Source organism: Equus asinus, chromosome 2 (assembly GCF_041296235.1).
Source record: "Equus asinus isolate D_3611 breed Donkey chromosome 2, EquAss-T2T_v2, whole genome shotgun sequence".
NCBI classification, from domain to species: Eukaryota; Metazoa; Chordata; class Mammalia; order Perissodactyla; family Equidae; genus Equus; species Equus asinus.
This window is the reverse complement of record NC_091791.1, coordinates 145573719-145596934: the sequence shown is the minus strand read 5'-3', so window position 1 is coordinate 145596934 and position 23216 is coordinate 145573719. Positions and strand designations below refer to the sequence as shown.

Sequence of the window (23216 nt, the reverse complement as noted above, 5' to 3'; positions counted from 1 at the left end):
GTCATACCTCGGTTTTTTCCAAAAGAAATAACATATTAAAGATATGCTTGAAGCATGCCGTGTAACCCATCCTGATCCTAATCCCCTCCCTCATTCCTCAAGGTAATTATTATCATGAATTTCTTATTTATCAATCTCATTTTTTTATACTTTTGCTACATATGTAGCACCCATAAAATAGCATTATTTTGCATGTTTATAAACCTGATATAATTGGATTCAGCATGCCCATTTTTATCTGTAATTTGCTTTTTAAATGTAGTGTATATTTGGTCATTTCAACCATCTCTATTCATTTTTACTATTATATAGTAGTCCACATATGAAAATAACTCATTCTCCTACTGTTGAAAGTTTAGGCTGTTTTTAATACTTTGCCATTACCAAAAAAAAGTGAGCATTGGAATGTTCATTTGCAAGCATTTCTGTAAGGAGTGCTCCTTGAGGAAAAATTGCCAAGTCATAGGTATGCTATTTATTTATCATTTATGTATTTATGCCAAATTGCTCTGTGATGTTCCTTTACTAAGCTCCCACCAATATTACGTGAAAGTTCCTGTTTTTCCACCTTCCTCCTCAGACTTGATATTAACAGACTCTTAAATGTTTTTCCATTCTGAAATGTTATCTTGTTGAGGTAATTCAATTTTCTGATTATCAATGAAGTTAAACACCGTTTCATGGGTTTATTCACTGTTTGAATTCACTATTTTGTAAATTGAAGAGTGTGCTCTGTAAATTTCTTATTTATACTGTTAGGTTTTTGTTCATTGGATATTGATAGGCATGGTTAATAAGTAAACGTGTTCTTTAATGAACTGACGCATTGCAGGCTAATTGTGTGTTCTTCTAGAGAAATGTTACTAATGTTTTACCCCTCAAAAAAGTCTAAAGAATTCTGTAAAAATATTATGAACCTGGGGCCAGCCCCATGACTGAGTGCTTAAGTTCGCGCGCTCTGCTTTGGCGGCCCAGGGTTTCGCAGGTTCGAATCCTGGGCGCGATCATGGCACCGCTCCTCAGGCCACACTGGGCCGGCGTCCCACCTGCCACAACTAGAAGGAACCACAACTAAAAATACGTAACTATGTACTGGGGGGCTTTGGGAGAAAAAAGGAAAAATAAAATCTTTAAAAAAAATGTATTATGAACCTTCCTTCCTTCGTTCATTGGCATTTAAGAAATGATACAACCTAATGGACTTAAATATTACAAGGGATCTGGTATGGTGGGATCTGGAGTCTGAAGCAACACATGTGAATTGCTTACAACAGGTATAGCTATTTTTTTTTTTTAAAGATTTTATTTTTTCCTTTTTCTCCCCAAAGCCCCCTGGTACATAGTTGTATATTCTTCATTATGGGTCCTTCTAGTTGTGGCATATGGGACGCTGCCTCAGCGTGGTTTGATGAGCAGTGCCATGTCCGCACTCAGGATTCGAACCAATGAAACACTGGGCTGCCTGCAGCGAAGCACGCAAACTTAACCACTCGGCCACGGGGCCAGCCCCCAGGAATAGCTATTTTTAATTGAGGGTAATCTTTCCATTTAGTGATTATAAGTAAATAAGTTTACTGTCAATACCACATTAATTTATTACTACTGGTAGTAGTACTACATTGATTTACATTTAATATGCTACTCTCAGTAGTAGTTTATAGCTAAATGCCCGGTCATGTCATTTTACAAAGTTGAGGAAACTAGCATCTCCTGTAGTACTGACTCTTTTCCTTCTTTTTTCTCATTCCCCAGGTTGTATCAGAGTAAGATGGACGGTAGCTTTGATTGTGATTGTGGTGAGCTGGAGCCACCTGATCACTAACAAAAGACATCTTCTGTTAACCAACAGCCGTCAGGGCTTCCTGTTGAAATATATAGCAACAAAGGAAGAAAAGAAGCAAAACGGAAATAGTGCTTACCAGCACCTTAGAATGATGCTGCTCAGGACCAGTCCAACACTGAATGTATCTGCACTGTGAGGAGAATGTTCATAGAAGCCTGTTGTGTGCATATTTATTCACATTTTTGTTAAATGTTAAATTGTTTAGCACAGTAAATCTGAGTGCATAGTATGTCATTTCATTCCGTTTGAGTTCCTTGAGTGTTTTCTTTAAATGTCTGCAGAGTTGCTGCCCCTTTCTTGAACTATGAGTACTGCAATCTTTTTAGTTCTCAGTATGAGTAGAGCTTTTTGAGCTTTACATCTAAGGGGAACTCAACGGGCCTGGTTGGCATATGCAATGAACATCAAGAAACCATCTTGCTGTGAAAGCAAAATTATTTTTTTTCTCCCTTTTTGAAAGATCTTTCCTTTTGATGCCAGTTTTCTTCCTTGTTTACACAAGTTCAACAGTTCGAAAGGAAAAGGCAATAGTAAGGGTTTCAAAATGGCAGAGAAATTTGAAAGTCTCATGAACATTCATGGTTTTGATCTGGGCTCTAGGTATATGGACTTAAAACCATTGGGTTGTGGAGGCAATGGCTTGGTTTTTTCTGCTGTAGACAATGACTGTGACAAGAGAGTAGCCATCAAGAAAATTGTCCTTACTGATCCCCAGAGTGTCAAACATGCTCTACGTGAAATCAAAATTATTAGAAGACTTGACCATGATAACATTGTGAAAGTGTTTGAAATTCTTGGTCCCAGCGGAAGCCAGTTAACAGATGATGTGGGCTCTCTTACCGAACTGAACAGTGTTTACATTGTTCAGGAGTACATGGAGACAGACTTGGCTAATGTGCTGGAGCAGGGCCCTTTACTGGAAGAGCATGCCAGGCTTTTCATGTATCAGCTGCTACGTGGGCTCAAATATATTCACTCTGCAAACGTACTGCACAGAGATCTCAAACCAGCTAATCTTTTCATTAATACTGAAGACTTGGTGCTGAAGATAGGTGACTTTGGTCTTGCACGGATCATGGATCCCCATTATTCCCATAAGGTATGTGGAAAGCCACCCGACGTAGACCTTTAAACTGATAGACGTCATCAGGAATAGGTACTTGGATTGCCTTTGTAGTTGCGGCAGAATTTTTAGTTAGTTGTATTAAGCTTTACCTTAGTGCCTTTTTATCTGATACAGATCTACTTTCATTCACAATCTCCCTTTGTTTGAAATGAAGGTGGAGTGGGATCCTAAAATTCTTAATAAAAGTGTATGGTTATTTATTATAACTGACATTCTCCCTCATTTAAAAGTGGGATATGTTCCTATGTGTTTAGGGCAGTAGTGTGGTCCTATCTGAAAGTAAGAGGGGTGCTATTTCAACTTTTAGGTCTTCTTTTGTCTCTTTGAGTCTATACTATTCTGGTATGCCTCGTTTAGGCAAGCTTAATTTAGTTGAAATCTGAATTTGCATAAAGATAAAATAGGCAGTAAGAATAGCCAAAAGAATTCAAGTAAGTTTGCCTTAGATAACAACTTGCCTTTGGTCAAGAAGTTAATAATATTTTTGGACCCAAACCCTGCTTTTTTAGTTTTCAAATAAAATTGTATGTGGGTTTCTGATATTTAAAATATAAAATGGAGCTGCTTTGGTTATAAAGAACCCCTAGGCCACCTGCTTAGCACATGTCTAAAACAAACAAAAAATCTTTTCATTCACATGTATCATCTCACATTAAGTATAACTTAATTTCTAAAAAATTTTAGCACAGGAATTAGAGTACTAAAATGAAATGGATGACCACATCCTCTTTATGGGTAACAGTGAAGTATTGTAGATAGAACACTGAGCTAAGTTACACACTATCTAAAATTGAGTTCTATTAGTATTCAACTAAGCTATGTAACCATAAGCAGATATCTTAATCTATTTAGATATTATTGCTCCGGTAAGCTGGAGTCAATACCTACCTTCACAATTTCTCAGGGTTGTTTTGAGGATGAAATAAGACAATATATGTGTAACTGCTTCTGTCAAATGCTTTATAAATAAACATAAAGCAGTAAAACTGATTAGGAATGTGCTGTGTAATAGAGCCGGGTCGCCTGGGTGGGTGGGTTGGTTGGTTGGTTTTAGATCAAGGATTCCTTAATGAGTCAAGTTTTATATCCTGTTCTTCAGCTAAAGTAAAAAATTAAAGCATGTTTTTGTTTCTTTTTCAGGGTCATCTTTCTGAAGGATTGGTTACTAAATGGTACAGATCTCCACGTCTTTTACTTTCTCCTAATAATTATACTAAAGCCATTGACATGTGGGCTGCAGGCTGCATCTTTGCTGAAATGCTGACTGGTAAAACCCTCTTTGCAGGTTAGAAAGTTGAAAATATATGGAAAAAAATTATCCCAGAGAGAAATACTTTTCATGTATCTGTGAAGCAAGATTTATATAAGATTGGAAACAATTTATTATAGTCTGGAAAAGATAAAATTATGGTTATAATATTTAAAAAGTTGAGAAAACTTATTCACATATTCACTGACTTGTTCACTCAGTAAATTTAGTCAGAATTCCAGTGTTCTTTTGTATATATCTCATTTCTTAAATATAATTTCATATTTTTTAGATCCATAATACTTGTTGGTAACCTGTGTTAAATGATACCTGAGTTGCCTGGTTCCATCACTTTGTCACTTCCTGGTGAAATTTTTTAGCTGTTGTTGAAAATGCAGAAATTACTTCTTTGCCCCCCATTATCCCTGTTACTAAACTACCATATCCTATTGCCTGACTGCTGTGGCCTTTCAGAAACAACCGAACAAGTAATTTTTGCTGAGTAGTCTATGAGGTAATCTAAAGAAGTATGAGAGAATTTAGTTCAGATAGGAAGAAGTGAATAATCCGTGAAAAATATCAGAAAGCAAAGTATGAGTTAGTATCAAATTATTTAGTACAGACTAAAAGAGCTGCAAACTTGGAGAGACTACAACAGCAATGGCTGGAATGGAAGGCATAAAGGAATCAAAGGAGAGGCCAGCCTTGTGGCCTAGTGGTTAACTTTGGCATGCTCCGCTTTGGCGGCCTGGGTTTGGTTCCTGGGCACGGACCTATACCACTTGTTGGCAGCCATATTGAGACAGCAACCCACATACAAAATTGAGGATTGTCACAGATGTTAGCTCAGGGTGAATCTTCCCCAAGCAAAAAGAGGAAGATTGGCAACAGATATTGGCTCAGGGCAAATCTTCCTCAGCAAAAAAAAAAAAAAAAAGTCAAAGGATTTTTCACTACATAGGAATAATGAAGAATTTTGACAAGGGGGACGGAGAGGAAGAGTGGTATCTATTTAAGGGTATTTATAAAAATCAGGGCATAAGCCTGGTACATTCATCAGTCAATGAATTTGATGAAAGTTTGATGAAAGCAAGGTATCAAATAATAATGAAGATATTTATGACTAGTTACGATGGGGCCAGAGAGGGTCAGCCCTGTGGCCGAGTGGTTAAGTTCACGTGCTCCGCTTCAGTGGCCCAGGGTTTCGCTGGTTTAATTCCTGGGTGTGCACATGGCGCTGCTCATCAGGCCATGCTGAGATGGCATCCCACATGCCACACCTAGAAGGACCCACAACTAAAAACACACAACTATGTACTAGGGCTCTTGAGGAGAAAAAGGAAAAATAAAATCTTAATAATAAGAAAAAAAGCTGAGACCAGAATACTTAGAAAGTAGACAGAGGAGTTTCCATAAAAAAAGTAGGAATTAGTAGAGTACTGGAGATTTTTTAGTTAGAGAAGTGGTGTGATGATGATTTACGTCTTTTTGTCTCTTTTGATGTTACTTTTTTCTTCTCTAACCAGTCTTAGAGGGGACTTCCCACCACTCCGAAATTGTGCTAAGAGCAGAAGGAAGGGAAGGGGCAAGGGTGTGCTTACAAAAGAAGGATTAATGAAAGAAAGATTAGGGTGCATAGGAGAGCATTGTTGAGGAAAGGATGGTAAGCATAGATGCTCTTTAATGTTTTTTTAGTGCCAATACTTGTTGCAAAACTCAGCTTACATAACATTAGCCAATCCTTTGTAATTTTTCCCTAAATTTATCTGAAATTTCTTCTGTGATATATGATAGTGATTGAATTTCAATTTAGAAAACAATGAGAAAATACTAGTGATTCTTAGAAACTAAATTTTTTCCTAGGAATGATACTATGATTGGAGGTTATATTCCTGATATTCAAGTACCTTCCAGTATACAGAAAATAATTACTGTATTATTTGCTGCTGCATGACAAATTACCTCAAAACTTGTGGCTTAAACAACAAACATTTATTATCTCACAGTTTCTGTGGGTCAGGAGGTTGAGAGCAGCTTAGCTGGGTGGTTCTAGTTCGGATTAGCTTAGTCAAGATGGTGGTCGGGGCTACAGTCATCTGAAGGCTTGACTGGGGCAGGAGGATCAACTGCTGGATAGTTTGCTCACATGACTGTTAGCAGGAGGCCTCAGTTCCTCACCATGTGGACTCCTCCATTGGATGGCCTGAGTGTCTTCACAATATGGCAGCTGGCTTCCCCCAGAATGAATAACCCAAAAGAGAGAGCAAAGAAGAAGTTAATGTATCTTTTTTTTAAAAAAGTTCTATCAAGATATAATTCACATGCCATACAGTTTACCCATTTAAAGTGTACTGTTCAGTATATTTAGTATATTCACAGGATTTTATAGCCGTCTAATTTTAGAACATTTTTGACCCTCCTAAAAGATGCCCTGTAATCATTAGCAGTCATTTCCCATTTCCCCCTTCCTCTAGCTCCTGGAAGCCACTAATCTACTTTATGTCTCTATAGATTTGCCTATTCTGGACATTTCATATAAATAAATCATACTACATGTGACGTTTGTGACTGGCCTCTTTCACTTAGCATAGTATTTTGAAGGTTCATCCATGATAATAACATCTATCAGTACTTCATACCTTTTTATGGCCAAATAATATTCCGCTGTATGGATATACCACTTTTTGTTTATCTCTTCATCAATTGACAGACATTTGGGTTGTTTGCCCTTTTTGAATATTATGAATGATGCTCCTTTGTACATTAATGTACAATTTTTGTGTGGAAGTGTGTTTTCAGTTCTGTTGGGTGTGTATACCTGAGTGGAATTACCGTGTTATGTTATAACCTATGTTTAACTTTTTGAAGAGATGCCAGAGCAGTTCTACCACTTTGTATTCCCTCCAGCAGTGTATGAGGGTTCCAGTTTCTCCACATTCTCACCAACGTTTATTTAAAGTGTGATCTGTCTTATTGTGTGTCTTTTTGGATGAAGCAGTATCTCATTGTGGTTTTGATTTACACTTCCCTAATGACGAATGATGTTGAGCACATGTTTATTGGCTATTTGTATGTCTTCTTTGGAGAAATAGCTATCCAGATCCATTGCCTATTTTTTAGTAGGGCCATTTGTCTTTTTATAATTGAAGTGTAAGAGTTCTTTACATATTCTGGATACAGACCACTTACCAGATAGATGATTTGCATGTATTTTCTCCCATTCTATGGGTTATCTTTTCACTTTCTTGATGGTGTCTTAAAACACAAAAGATTTTAATTCTGATAAATTCCAATTTCTCTATTTTCTTTTGTCACTTAAGACTTTTGGTGTCATATATATGAAACCATTGCCTAACTCCTAAGAATTTTATAATTTTATTTTTTTTATTTTTAAAGATTTTAGTTTTCCCTTTTCTCCCCAAAACCCCCGGTACATAGTTGTATATTTTTAGTTGTGGGTCCTTCTAGTTGTGGCATGTGGGATGCCACCTCAGCATGGCTTGATGAGTGGTGCCGTGTCTGTGCCCAGGATCTGAACCAATGAAACCCTGGGCCGCCAAAGCAGAGTGTGAACTTAACCACTCTGCCACAGGGCTAGCCCCAGAATTTTATAATTTTAAATGCTTTTAAATTTAGGTCTCTGATCCATTTTGAGTTAATTGTTTGTGTGTGGTGTGAGGTAAGGGTCTGGCTTCATTCTTTTACACGTGGATGTCCAGTTATCCCAGCACCATTTGTTGAAAAGATTATTCTTTCTCCATTGAATTGTCTTGACCTCCTTATCAAAAACCACTTAACCATAAATGCAAAATATCTTTTTATGACATGGACTCAAAAGTATGAGACACGCCATCTCTTCCACTTTATGTATTATTTACAAGTTTCTAAGTACACCTCACATTCAAGGGGAGGGGAATTGGATTTCACCCTTTGAAAGGAAGAGTATCAAAGATTTGTGGATATATTTTAAAGCTACTACAATAATGAATATTGTTTCAGGAAAACAAAAGCGTAATTTGTTTAATTTAAAATCATTAGATCATACTCCAAGTACTATGAAATAGAGTCAAAACTTGCTGTATTGATTATACAGAGGTACTTAGTGTATTTTTAAGTGTTTATTTGGCATATTCAGAGATTGTTCAGTATAGCAATAAAAAGAATTGGATTAAAAACCAACCTCTAAATAACATAATTTTGATCTTAAACCCATGTAAGCTACACGTTTAGTTAATGGGACTTGTTTGTGAAATGATTTGAAAGATCCAGCTGTAGTTCACTTCTAATGCTTCATTGGTATGTTGGTGAACCTTTTAGTAAAAGCAGCATGAGGGGGAATCTAAGTGTTTGTTAGGTATAGACCTGAAATGAACAGAGCAATAAAAGGCAAGGACTAACGACTAAAGAATATTGGAAATCTGTGTATTTTTAAGCTATGGGAAGTGTCCTAGCTTTATTATTCGGTTCTACTTCATATCTCCACTTGGATGTCTAATTGCATCTCAAATTTAACCTATCCAAAACCGAACTCTTCATATTTGTCCCTCATACTTTCTGCTGTGTTCCTCATCTTAGTAAACCAGATCTACTTTTTAGTTGCTCAGACTAAAATCTTGGTGTCATCCTTCACATCTGTCAGTACAGATCCTGTGGGCTCTTGCTTCAAAATAAATCCAGAATCTCACTGATTGTTATTATCTCTATCACTACTCCCCTCCCCTCAGTTCAACTGAGTAGTTCAACTACTATGTCCCTCCTGGTCTAATGCAGAAGCTTCTAACTGGCTTTCCTGCTTCAATATTTGCTGTCTGTAGTCTAGTTACCACATAGCAGCCATGGTAGTTCTCTGAAAACATAGATCATGTCATTTCTCGGCTCAAAACTCTAATGGCTTCCCATCAAATTCAGGATAAAGCAAACCCTTCGTGTCCTGGTACCACTCTGACCTCATCTCCTATTACTTCCCCCCAGCTCCTCTACTTCAGCTACGCTTGTCTAATTGTTGTTTCTTGGACACACCAAGCCTGCTCTCACCTTTGGGCCTTTTCCCATTTTCCTGGAACTCTCTCCCTCCATATGAATGTATGGTGTGTTCCCTAACTTCCTGAATTTTGAGCTACTCAGTGAGGCCTTCCTTGGTCATCCTGTATAAATTAACAACCCTACCCCCGACAGTGCTCTCTGTCCCCCTTAGCTTACTTTGTTTTCTTCATAGCATTTGTCACCAGTCTTCCTCAACTAGATTGTAAGCTCTATGAAGGCAAGAATTTGGTCTGTTTTGTTTCACAGCTTATTCTAAAGTGCCTTGCTCATAGTAGGCACTCAAGAAAAAGTTAAATATTGAATGAATTTCTAGAAACTAATGGAAAAGCAAACTGAATTTTTTTTTAATTGCCCGTTTAGGCTGAAGTTTCTTATTTCTTTAGTGGTCCTGAAATGCTAACTGACCCTAATACATAACTGTAAAACTTTTTGTTTCACAAATCTAACCCAACCCTCCATTTCATTGATGATAAAATCAAGTCATCACCATGTTAAGTATTCCCTAAGTTATAGCCAGTTAATTAGTGATACAGGTAATACTAGAATCTAGGTCTCTTGAATGCCAATTCATTGCTTTTTCACTACTTTATGATACCTTAATGTGAAGCTAAACTTTAAGAATTGGTTTCTTATGGAAACAAAGCAGCTAAAACTGAATCAGTGAGAAGAAATTGAAATAGATACGCTTTTTGAGCAGCTTAATGATATTCAAAGCAATGAAATCTGCTTATTAATGATTCAGTTAAAACCATTTTCCCCCAGTGGTCGTTAGAATATTTTAATTAGTTTCCTATAGCTTTAGAATGTTTATTGCCAAATAAGTAAACGTTGAGGAATGTGTTTATTTATGTTGTATTTGGTGTTTTTTTTAATCTCGCTCAGGTGCACATGAACTTGAACAGATGCAGCTGATTTTAGAATCTATTCCTGTTGTACATGAGGAAGATCGTCAGGAGCTTCTCAGTGTAATTCCAGTTTACATTAGAAATGACATGACTGAGCCACACAAACCTTTAACTCAGCTGCTTCCGGGAATTAGTCGAGAAGGTATTGTGACTCAAGGGTAACCATCGTGTAATGGGGGGTGTGTGTGTGTGTGTGTGTAGGCAACATCTGTATAGTGAAACTTTAGCGTTTTATTCTTAGATGTGCAGCTTTCTCCAAAATAGTCTTTAGACACTTACGGTATACCTAAATCTTCAACTCTCACTTTTCGTTTTTTAGCCTGGCACTTAGGCTGGGATCTGTTTCTTTGCTCGTCTGAGTAATTTTCCAAATTCCAAAAAGTGTACCCCTCTCTTCTGGTTCTAACTCCATCTGCTTTCCAAGCTTATGCCTATGATTATCCACCATAGGTGAGCATATTGAATCACTGACTTGCTAAACTGGAGAGGAGTTCTGTGAGGGTTATATGATGAGTAAGTGTGGTTATGAATATGGATGTGATTTAGATAGGAAAGAGCAGATTGAGTCGGGGAAAGCAAAGGCTTCAGGGCAAGAAAGGGATGGAGGAAAGAACAAAATTCCATACGAGCAAACACATTACATGAGAATTTGCAGGTTAATGTTAGGAGTATTAGGTGCTAAATGTGAGTGTTTGTGCAAGCTTAAAAGTGGTAGGAGCCTGGAGAGAATCAAAACTTCGTTGACTACTAAAGCAATTTCATGTCTCAAAATAGAGCAACCTATCTTTAGGATTTGCTGATGTAAATGAGATACAAAAGGCTTTAACTCTTGTAGTAGTTATCTGTAATAAGATAACCTTTTTTTAAGAAAGAACGTTAGATATGAAAAGTAGCTTCCTTAAAAGTTGATTGTCTTATATCGTTAAAAATTTATCATACTGTATTAAGATACGTTGGTGTCAGGATTATATAGTTCTCTCATAAATCAAAAAGTTAGGGATATATAGATTCCTAAACATCTTAAAGTCTCTTAATTATACACCCATTATTCACATCACCCACTCTGATCATTATATGTGGTTCAGGTTAGCGTGTATCAGTCTTTTAAAGTAGCAAGTGTTTTGAGAAATAGTTGGGCACTGGATGGCAAAATCATGATAACATGGTCTTTTTTTTTCCTTAGATGTAGTAAATGTTGCAATAAAAAGGAAGAAGCTGTATTTACTTTTAATAGATTTTGCAGCCTTCCTTTTCAATAGTTCTACGTTCTTCAAGTCTGTCTTCACAATCAGATTCCATTGCTGGCTCTCTTGCTCCTACCCTCGTAGCCACTGTCATGACATCCCTGTTCATAACTGAACAGCAGGCATGTAGCACTTGACTATGCCTCAGAGTCATCTCTGGGAGCGCTTTAAAAGTGAAGACTATTATGTCAGAATCTGGAAGTGGGGTAGGGAGCAGGGTGGATGTCTATGTTTTTAAAACCCTCTGCAGGTATGACCCTGCTCAGCCAGGTTGAGAGACACTGCTCAGGAATAACCTGGACTGGGTTTAGAGTCATTGTTGCTATTGCTGTGTCTTATCAAAGCAGACAAACTAGTAATATAGGATATTGCTGTTGAAGCATTTGTAATCTCGCTAAATTTGAACCTTCTTTTTCCCTACCCTCATTAGGCTGGGGACCATTTCTTAGCTATGAACCAAGCTGAATATTGACTGATGGCTTGGATTTGTTCATAATGTGTTGAATGAGTGTCTTTGATAGTGGATTCATTAAATTAACCATTGGGAAAAGATCCTTGGTATTCATAAGTGGCAGAACTGCGCTCACATACAAGTACAATATAAAGTGTTTAAAGTTCCTGAGGCTAAAGATGTATTACACAGATATGTTCCACACCAGTTTCTTCTTGATTAACATTGGAGCTTTATTTTGGGGCAGAGCATGTTCTGGGACAAAGGGGACTTAGAATAATACGTGTTCTTTTCTCACTTTCTGTGATCTTTGGAGGAAAAAAGTACACAAGCTTAAGTACATATGAATTACACATTAAGACTACCAGGACCCTTACTCTGGTTAACATTTTTAAGTGATTACCCTCTTTTTCATTTCCCTCCATACTTACCTCTCATCCTCCCTTTTTATGTTGTTTACTACATATTTCTATGTCGTAGCACACTTCAGCACTATTGTAGCAAATAGACCGATTTCCTCTAGAGCAGTGCTGTCCAATAGAACTTTCTACAGTGATGGAAATGTTCTGTGCATGCATACACTTGGAAGCTCAGCCTGACTAGTTTTTTGCTTTCTTCTTCCTGTTTCCACCTGCTGCCTACAGTTCCCAAATGTTGGGGATTTTAGGGTATTCCTCTTGTGTAGTTGGGTATATATCTCCCTTCCCCCTGAGAAAGGTGATTCTGCTGAGTCAACCATCCATCACTGTGCATTAGAGTCTCTCTTGCCTTGAGACACATGGGCCTTGGGTTAATTAAGACTGACTCTTGCAGGAGAACCAAGAACAGTTTGATGTCTGTGAAATGACTTCCTATGTTAGGGTAATATAATAGAGAGGAGTGGGGTAAAAAGGAGGGAGCCAGGAAGGAACCTCAGCCCTGGGCCGCTGGAGGGCATGAGTAGCACTGAGACTTAGGTTTCTTCTCTTTAGTCTTTAGTGGACTGATTTGAGGATTGAATGAGGTAATGTATGTGAAAGTACTTTGTAAAATATAAATGGCTATAAAAATGTCAGCTGTCATTCATATTAATGAGAGATCGGGAATTGAGAATAGAGTCTTTTCCTTTGAGACGGAAGGTAGGGATAAGAGGATGTGTGACAGACCATAGAGAAGAAGTAGGGATTGCGGTAATGTGAAGTGGGTTTATCTGTTGAGAATGATAGAGAAGATTGAGAGCATGAAGAGATGGTGTGGAACATTGCTGAGCCAATAGCAAAGGCCTAATTGAAATTTCACAGTGTGAATTTATAGTAAGCCAGATATCTATGTGATTTTTTCATCTAGCCTTCATCAGTACTGTCTGCTAAGGAACAGAGAAAGTAGATGGTGGAAATGATGCAGAGTTGAAGCTTGGTATAAATCGTAAGGCATACAAGTGTGTGTGGTGATGTAAGGGCAGCCTTTAGGTTGGTGAGTGGGGTTCAGGCTGGGTAAGGAGCTTCGGAAGGCCTAACAGACTGAGTTGGTGGGAAGAACTGGGTGTGTGTGGTAGCTCCACCAGAGCTCTATGGTGATCAGGTGTGTTGTGTGATATGCTACAGTGTGACGTGAAACAGAGATCAACAAATTAGTACAATAGCTGGTCAGTGAGATAAGGGAAGGAAAGGGGAAAGCATTTTTAATTAAGTGCTAGACCCTATGCTTTACATTTTAGTTTTAAATGTAATTATTTATAAGCTGTCTATATCCATTTTATACATGAAAAAACTGAAATTCAGCAAGTTTAAGTAACCTTTCCAGCCCTACACGGCTGGTAATTTAGTTAAGCTAGTGGAGAGATTAGGACCTATGTATTAGGTTGAGCCATATAAAATTGTTGTTATTTGACCATTTTTGACTGTGACAAAAATGGAACTTTCGTGTGGTTCAACTTAATATATTCCTTTTCTTTCTTTTTTTATAACTGACCATAATATGAGGTTGAGGTACATTTCATATATTTATTATGTTTATTGAATAAATGTCTTTTCTTTTTAATCTGTATATAAGGTAAATTAGTTTTATTTCTCTGACAGAACTTAACTTACCTATTAATTGTACGTGTATAGTCCCTTTGTTTTCCTTTATGAGTTTGGTTGACCTCCAGTTCTGTTAAGGTGTTTGATTCCTTTCTTTGGCAGCACTGGATTTCCTGGAACAAATTTTGACGTTTAGCCCCATGGATCGGTTGACAGCAGAAGAAGCGCTTTCCCATCCTTATATGAGCATATATTCTTTTCCAATGGATGAGCCAATTTCAAGTCATCCTTTTCATATTGAAGATGAAGTTGATGATATTTTGCTTATGGATGAAACTCACAGTCACATTTATAACTGGGAAAGGTAAATGGTGGATCCCAAATTAGAAAAGTATCATTTATTGTATTGTCAATAAACCATAATTCACTGAGTTTTATTTTTAAATTATATATGATAAAACAATGTAGAAGTATTAAAAATTTAGTAATGGTCTCTTTGAGTTTCTGCTAAACTTATTATCTTTGAATAACCTTTATGCAACTTAAGTATTTAAGTAATTTAACCAGTATTTAAGTATTTAATACTGGTTAGGATATATGTAATGGGAAAAGGTTAAATGCTATTTTGAAACATTTTCAAAGCCATTAAGGTATGTTTAGTTATAAAATTATAGGGTCCTTCAAATGTAAAGGTTGAAGGTTGGAAATCTGAAGCATTGTAAACTCTTATGAATATCATAAACTTTTTTTAAGATGTTGGACAACAAGACAACCTTATCCAATAAGGTATCTCCGAAGTGTCTCAAATTTTTACATATAATCTGTTATATCTTAATATAGAAATTATTTTTGATTCATGGTATATGCTATATTCAAATCTGTTTTCCTGATGACATAAAATTAATTTGGGATGCTTTACTTGGGTTCAGTATATGGAACTTTTCTAGTCTGAATGATATAAACCATCAAAATGGATAACATCATACATTTTAGTTAAAGAATTTCTCCTCTCAGCTTCCCTTTACAATTTTTAAATTTCTGGGGAAGTTTAGATATAATTCTGCTTCAAAGTAGCATGATAGCATATACTAATGAATCAATATTATTTAAAATCTGCAGATGATTTTGATATTTAGCTAGGTTTAGGAATTACTAATGACAATTTAAAACTTTAGGATTTCATATATTTCTGTGTTTAAAAGAAAAATGATTGCTAAGTAATAATTAAAGAAGTAGTTAATGGTGCAATTAGCTTGTTTACCCATTGCATTTTTTCCTTCTAAAATGTTGAGGTATTTGAGAGTGTGTTTACGCACGTCTGCCAACCACCCATTTTTTTCTTCACACGAACATTTCTAACACCTTCATATAGTTCTTTCCACACATACCCAAACATCTTCCAGTTTCTACCTTCTCTGTCATGCTGGGGTAGTGAAGTCATCTAATCTCCTTTTCTGTTCCCTCGTCTCCATCACCCAACCTTTTGCTTGTGTGTGTCTCAGTCTGCCTCTGCTTGGGCGTGGTATGGTCACCTTGCTGTGATGTGTCAGTAAGAGGATATCACTTTCAGTAGCACGTATAAATGGAGAGTTTTTTCTGTTCAAGGTGATGAGTTCCAGCAAGACTTCCTGTTTTTCTAGTCTCTCTTATTACCAGTAGAGTGAAAATCTGTAAGAGACCTGATTGAGATCTGCATTTTGTGGCCATAAAGTATTTTTTCTTCATGTGAAACTGTGTTGGAATTGAACTATGGATGTGCCAGCCACTCAGATGTTTGTGTTTGAGGTGGATGACAAATAGAATAGGGAAAAGATGGAATAAGTGTGAAATGATAAGTGGTCTTATTTAAGAATGGAGGACTCGGAGTTTTATTATAATGATATACTTTATTGGTAATTATCAAGTATTGCCTCATATTGCTTTGTATAGTAACAGATCTTACCTAGCCATTAAGATGATAAGTTCCTGGAGGGCGGGGAAGGCTCGTGACTTACACTCCTATTATCTCCTCATAGACTAGCACAGTGCTTTCACCTAAAAGGCATTCAGTAAATTTGAAAATGAAATCATACACCTGGACTAACACTGATGTATTAATTCTTTCAGGTACCATGATTGTCAATTTTCAGAGCATGATTGGCCTATACATAACAACTTTGATATTGATGAAGTTCAGCTTGACCCAAGAGCTCTGTCTGATGTCACTGATGAAGAAGAAGTACAAGTTGATCCTCGAAAATATTTGGATGGAGATCGTGAAAAGTATTTGGAGGATCCTGCTTTTGATACCAATTACTCTACTGAGCCTTGCTGGCAGTACCCAGATCATCATGAAAACAAATATTGTGATCTGGAGTGTAGCCATACTTGTAACTACAAAACGAGGTCATCATCATATTTAGATAACTTAGTTTGGAGAGAGAGTGAAGTTAACCATTACTATGAACCCAAGCTTATTATAGATCTTTCCAATTGGAAAGAACAAAGCAAAGAAAAATCTGATAAGAAAGGCAAGTCAAAATGTGAAAGGAATGGATTGGTTAAAGCGCAGATAGCTCTAGAGGAAGCATCCCAGCAACTGGCTGACAAAGAAAGGGAAAAGGGTCAGGGGTTTGACTTTGACTCCTTTATTGCAGGAACCATTCAACTGAGCGCACAGCATGAGCCTGCTGATGTTGTTGATAAATTAAATGACTTGAATAGCTCAGTGTCCCAACTAGAATTGAAAAGTTTGATATCAAAGTCAGTAAGCCGAGAGAAACAGGAAAAAGGAATGGCCAATTTGGCTCAGTTAGAAGCCTTGTACCAGTCTTCCTGGGATAGCCAGTTTGTGGGCAGTGGGGAGGACTGTTTTCTCATAAATCAGTTTTGTTGTGAGGTGAGGAAGGATGAACAAATTGAGAAGGAAAACACTTACACCAGTTACTTGGACAAGTTCTTTAGCAGGAAAGAAGATACTGAAATGCTAGAAACTGAGCCAGGAGAGGATGGGAAGCTTGGGGAGAGAGAAAATGAGGAAGGATTTCTGAACAACAGTGGGGAGTTCCTCTTTAACAAGCAGCTTGAATCCATAGGCATCCCACAGTTTCACAGTCCCGTTGGGTCACCACTTAAGTCAATCCAGGCTACATTAACACCTTCTGCTATGAAATCTTCCCCTCAGATTCCTCATAAAACATACAGCAGCATTCTGAAACACCTGAACTAAAACACTCAGCAGACATTTCTCTTTGTATTCTTCATGAAATGTGTTTTGTCTTTTTTATTACTAGTGTTTAAATCATTTTTTTACTTGAATCAGATGGTGTCATTTAGAAAGGATTTTATTAGTTCTTGGTTTTTAAAATCCAGACTTTTTTTCTACATGTGAGATGGTTTTCATTTTAACTGGCATGTCGTTTGCACACAAAAATAAAGAATAGAGCAAAATAATGCAATGCAGGAGGAGACAAAAGAAATGCACTAAGACAAGTAAAAAACATTCTCTCATAGAACAATGATCTGTTTTACAGGAAACAAAAATCTTGCCTTGAAATTTACACAGTGAGACTGTACATAATTGCATGAAAATATCTATTTTTTTCCTAAAACATTTTTCATTCATGAGTATTTTCAAGTTTTTCATACTGTACACGTTTCTTAAAACACATGATACCAGCAGCAACTGAAAATGAATGCCGAATTTGGTACACATGTGTTATCTACCTCAAGGTAACAAAAGTATGTGGCAAACCATGTACCACCCATAGTGCTTCACAATATGCACTTCTATTTAGCCAGCGTTTATTGTAGTAAACTATTCTTAATAAGATTCACTCACTGTTTGTAAATGTTCTGGTATGCATTCTTTATAGTGAAGTGTTAACTACATCCCATCTTATTTATTTTAGCAAATCAGTATGTTTTCTGTATTTAATTATAAAAAGTTACCTTAGTTTTTGAAATTTATTTGCAAATACACTTTTTCCATTTGGCACTATGGTTTGTTGCCTACTTAGCTGAATATATAATGTCAGCTTATCCTAAGGCTGTCCACGTACTTAATTTACTTAAGTATTCATTTTAAGTAAAGTGCTCACTGTGTATAGGAATTTGTATTTTGGAGGTGCTTGATCTATCTACAAAGAAAAATTAGGAATTACTTTATTATAAAATGCTCCTAGAAGTCTTAATTGTGTTTATTTTTAAGAAAAAGATGTAATGTTAGACCTTGTGTGCATGGAAGTAATTAAGGTACATCATTATTGTAGTTTAAAAGTTGTACATGATAAGACATATTTTGTTTTTACTGTATGTTTTTACCGAATGATCTATTCCCTATCCCAAAGCAAGCATGAATAAAATTAGGTTAAATGTAGCATGTGGCATCGCAGTCTCTTAGAATTTGTTTCATCTATTTTATTTTATCGAATACTGTCTGTATCTTTGGTTACCCTGTTTGAAGAAAAAAGGACAAATAAAACATGGCCAGCAAATATGGCTCCTGTTTAACTCTTTACGTAATGAAAATTACCTGCTAGAATGAAAATTACTAGCCGGATATCTAGTTAGACTTTTCAGCATCTTTGAATTGTGGCTGTAGTTTCAACTGTGTTGGGCTAAAAGGCTTAAAAGAAAAAGGTTCTTTATCTCCACATAAAAATCTCTTGTTGACTTACCTTCACACATTAAAATGGAATAGTTTCAAGACTATTAATAAGCTTTGAGCCAGCAGTCTGAGGATCTTCCTTTAAGTGTATTTGCTCTACAATACGTTATCTTTCCTTTGCTCAAGAACTTGATCCTTTTACCTATCCAGTTATAAAACCATTCTTCCTTTAACTTCACGTTTTGGTTTGTCTCCATCCTTGTTTTGTACAAAGCCAGTACTGTTAATAGCTAGACTTCTGACTTCCCCATGACTTATTCATTCATTTCATCTGGATTCACAAAGCTTTAGAAAATGCAGATATTTTCTGGATGAATATCACTGTCACATGTGAATTGAAATATGTACTCAAGTTACCTTAAAAAGACCAGCTTTTAGAGGGGAAGCTTTTGAGTTTTTCACCATTGGATATGATGTTAGCTGTGGATTTTTATATATGGGCCTTACTATGTTGAAGTAATTTCTTTCTATTCCTATTTTGTTTAGTGTTTTTTATATGAAAAGGGGTTGAATTTTGTCAAATGATTTTCTGTATCAATTGAGATAATCGTGGTTTTTGTCCTTCATTCTGATAATGTGTTATTACATTGATTTTTATATGTTGAAGCATTCTTGTATTCCAGGGATCCCACTTGGTCGTGATGTATAATCCTTTTAATGTGCTGTTGGATTCAGTTTGCTAGTATTATTTTTGAGGATTTTTGTGTCAGTATTCATCAGGTATATTGGTCTGTAGTTTTCTTATAATATCTTTGTCTGATTTTGTTATCAGGATAATGCTGGCCTCATAGAATGAGTTTGGAAGTATTCTTCCTCTTCAGTTTTTAGGAAGAATTTGAGATGGCTTGGTGTTAATTCTTTTTTAACTGTTTGGTAGACTTCTCTAGTAAAGACACCTGGTCCTGGGCTTTTCTTTGTTGGGAGGTTTTTGATTATTAATTCAGTTTCCTTACTAGTTATAGGTCTGTTCAGATTTGTAATTTCTTCACAATTCATTCTTGGTAGGTTGCATGTTTCTAGAAATTTATCCATTTCTTCCAGGTTATCTAATTTATTGGCATGTAATTATTCTTTATAATCTTTTATGATCCCTTTTTATTTTTGTATCACTTGTAATGTCTCCTCTTTCATTTCTGATTTGTGTTGAGTCCTTTCCCCTTTTTTTCTTAGTCTTGCTAAGGGTTTGTTGATTTTGTTGACCTTTCTGTTCTCTATTCCATGTACAGATCTTCTTACAACTTACAACGGGGTTATGTCCTGATAAACTTATCATAAGTTGAAAGTATCATAGGTTGAAAATATATTCAACACACCTAACCTACCAAACATCATAGTTTAGCCTCGCCTACTTTAAATGTGCTGCGAACACTTACATTCATCTGCAGTTCGGCAAAATCGTCTAACGCAAAGCCTGTTTTATAATAAAGTGTTGACTATCTCATATAATTTATTGAATATTGTACTGAAAGTGAAAAACAGAATGGTTGTATGGGTATGGAATGGTTGTAAGTGTATCGGTTGTTTACCCACGTGATCACATGGCTGACTGGGTGCTGCGGCTCGCTGCTGCTGCCCCACATCAGGAGAGAGTAGCATACTGCATATCACTAGCCCAGGAAAAGATCAAAATTCAAAGTACGGTTTTTATTGAATTTGTATCACTTTCACACCATCGTCAAGTTGAAAAATCATAAGTTGAACCCTCATAAGTTGGGGACCATCTGTATTTCCACTCTAATTTTTATTTCCTTCCTCAGGTTAACTTTGGGTTTAGTTTGTTCTTTTTTTAGTTCTTTGAGGTGTAAAGTTAGATTGTTGATTTGAGGTCCTTTTTTTTTTAATAAACTTTATTTTTTAGAGTAGTTTGACCTTCAAAGCAAAATTAAGCAAAAGATACAGAGATTTCTGATGTACCCACATATGCATAACCTCCCCCATTATCAACGTCCCCCGCCATAGTGATACGGTTCTTACAACTGATGAACCTACACTGACACATCATTATCACCCAAAGTCGTAGTTCACATTAGGGTTCACTCTTGGTGTTACACATTCTACAGTTTTGGAGAAATGTATGATGACACGTTTCCACCATTGTAGTATCATACAGAGTAGTTTCACTGTCCTAAAAATTCTGTGTTCTGCCTACTCATCCCTCCTTCCCCTTAACCCCAGGCAACCACTGATCTCTTTCTCCATAGTCTTGCCTTTTCCAGAATGTGATATAGTTGGAATTGTACAGTATGCAGCCTTTTCAGACTGGCTTCTGTCATTCAGTAATATGCATTGATCCACTTAATTGTGTCTCATAAGTCTCTTAGGCTTTCTTCGCTTTTGTTAATTCTTTTTTCTTTTTGTTCCTCTGACTTGATAATTTCAAATGACCTATCTTCAAGTTTACTGATTCTTTCTTTTGTTGGATCAAGTCTAATGTTGATTACCTCTAGTGAGTTTTTCAATTCGGTTCTTGTAGTCTTTTGGGGCTGGGGGAGGTGAGGCAGATTCGCCCTGAGCTGACATCTGTGCCAATCTTCCTCTTTTTTTTTTTGTATGTGGGATGCCTCCACAGCATGGCTGTTGAGTGGAGTAGGTCCATGCCCAGGATCTGAACCTGTGAACCAGGGCCACCAAAGTTGAGTATGCAGAATTTTAACCACTCAGCCACGGGGCAGGCCCCAGTTTTTGTGTTCTTTAGCTTCACAATTTCCATTTGTTTCCTTTTTTTATAGTCTCTGTATCTTTGTTGTATTCTCATTTTGTTCATGCATTGTTTTCCTGATTTTGTATAGTTTTTCTCTTGTGGCACATTGAGCTCCTTTAAGATGATTATTTCTAATTCTTCGTGGTAATTCTTAGGTCTCCATTTCCTTTTGGTGAGTTTATGGAGATTTACTTTGTTTCTTTGATTGGGTCATGTTTCCCTGTTTCTTCATTTGCCTTGTTATTTTTTGTTGTGACTTTTGCATTTGAAAGAACAGCCACCTCTGTGTGTCTTTACAGACTGGCTTTGTGCTGGGGAAGATCTTCACCAGTCATCCCGTCTGGAGATTCTGGGGACATCGCAAACTTTTTATGGGAACGTGTCGTCTTGTGTGTGTGAGCTCCCCGACCTCTACCCCAGGCTTTACAGCTTCTTTTTCAGGAGGTTAGTCTCTTCTTGGTCTGGTGTCTCAGGTACTGCAGGTTCTCTGGCACTGCAACAACCTGCTGAGCTCTCTTGTTCTTAGCAGCCCTCAGGCATCCAAAGTAGTGCTTTGAGTCAGGCCACAACTGAAATCAGTCTCTTGGGCAAACCCCAAAGCCTGGCACATTGGTCGATGGTTCAACTCTTCTCTTTCCCTCCCAAAGGAGAAGCTGTGAGGGGGGCTTTTCCTCCCAGTCATGAGCTGTGCTGGCTAGGGGGAGGGGCTGACATGGTTGAAATGAAACAGTTTTTCTTACCCATTTCAGTGCACTTGTTCTTGGCTTCAAGGTTGCCTAGGTACTGTGACATCTAACTGGCTTCTGGAGTTCTCATAAAGGCTTTTTGGACCATATATTCGTAAGTCACTCTCTGTGTGGGGTTGTGAGGTTTGAGGCTTCCTATGCTGCCATCTTGCTTATGTCCAAAAATAGTTTACTTTTTAAATGACTGATTCTGACTTAGAGGGATGTTCCAGCTGCTGTGCAGCGTTCAGACTTTTGAGATTTGTCACATCTCTGAACTGATGGCTTGGCATCACAATTTTTAGAGCTATTTCTGAAGCTTAGACATTAGTCTTAATTTTGAGCCAGTGCACTCCCCCCCCCCCGCCCCCAACTTTTTTGGTTGTTTTTTAAATGAGATTTCAAGGATATAGAAAAAGCTTATAGGATTTTTAAAAAACATGTATATACTACTTGTTTTGTCAGTTCATCTAATCTTGATCTGCATCAGATAAATAGATACAATTGTGTCCCTCTGTTTAACCCTCCCACATCTCATTTCCCTGCCTTTCTCTTTAGAGGTAGACACTTGTGAGTTTTCTTTTTCATTCTCACACATAGTTTTATACTTTTACTGTATATGATTTTGTAAACATGATATTATTTTGTATGTTTTAAAATCTCATATGGCATATTGTTCATATCTTTTTGCAACTTGCATTTTTTACTCAACATGTCTCTGAAATTTAACTGTGTTGATACATGTAGCTCTAATTCCATTTTAATTGCTATGTTGCAATATATTTATTCACTTTTAAAATGACGTTTTTTTTCAAAATTCTGCCCCTGCAAACATATTTACAGTGAGAATTCTTTTTTTTCCCCCACTGAGGAAGATTACCTGAGCTAACATCTATTGCCTATCCTCCTCTTTTTTTGCTTGAGGAAGATTAGCCCTGAGCTAACAACTGTGCCAACCTTCCTCCATTTTATATGTGGGTCACTGCCACAGCATGGCTGACAAGTGGTTTAGGTCCGTGCCTGGGATCCAAACCCACAAACCCAGGCCACTGAAGTGAAGCACGGCACACTTAACCACTACGTCACGGGGCTGGCCCCGAGAATTCTTATGAACATGTGTAAGAGTGTCTTTAGAAGTAAAATTGCTGGGTCACAGAGAATGTATGTCTTCAAGTCTGTGAGATGCCATATTGCTGTCCCAAAGTGATTGTACTGATTTACACTCCTGCCAGCAGCATATGAGCATTCCTGTTCATCCACATCCTCCCAAACAAGAAAACA

The 23216-nt window shown here is 37.0% G+C and overlaps 1 protein-coding gene across 6 annotated transcripts in view; it reads left to right on the top strand.

Moving 5' to 3' along the window:
• The window catches only part of MAPK6 (mitogen-activated protein kinase 6), a 44974-nt gene extending 26638 nt beyond the window's left edge, over positions 1-18336 (top strand). For all 6 annotated transcript variants that reach the window (XM_070501487.1, XM_014850520.3, XM_014850523.3 and 3 more), the window contains exons 2-6: positions 1753-2942; positions 4110-4254; positions 10144-10308; positions 14024-14225; positions 15968-18336. In XM_070501487.1, the coding sequence (XP_070357588.1) occupies positions 2388-2942; positions 4110-4254; positions 10144-10308; positions 14024-14225; positions 15968-17069 (2169 nt within the window). In that variant the 5' untranslated portion in view covers positions 1753-2387 and the 3' untranslated portion in view covers positions 17070-18336. The remainder of the gene's footprint in view (positions 1-1752; positions 2943-4109; positions 4255-10143; positions 10309-14023; positions 14226-15967) is intronic.
• Positions 18337-23216: the final 4880 nt, after the last annotated feature.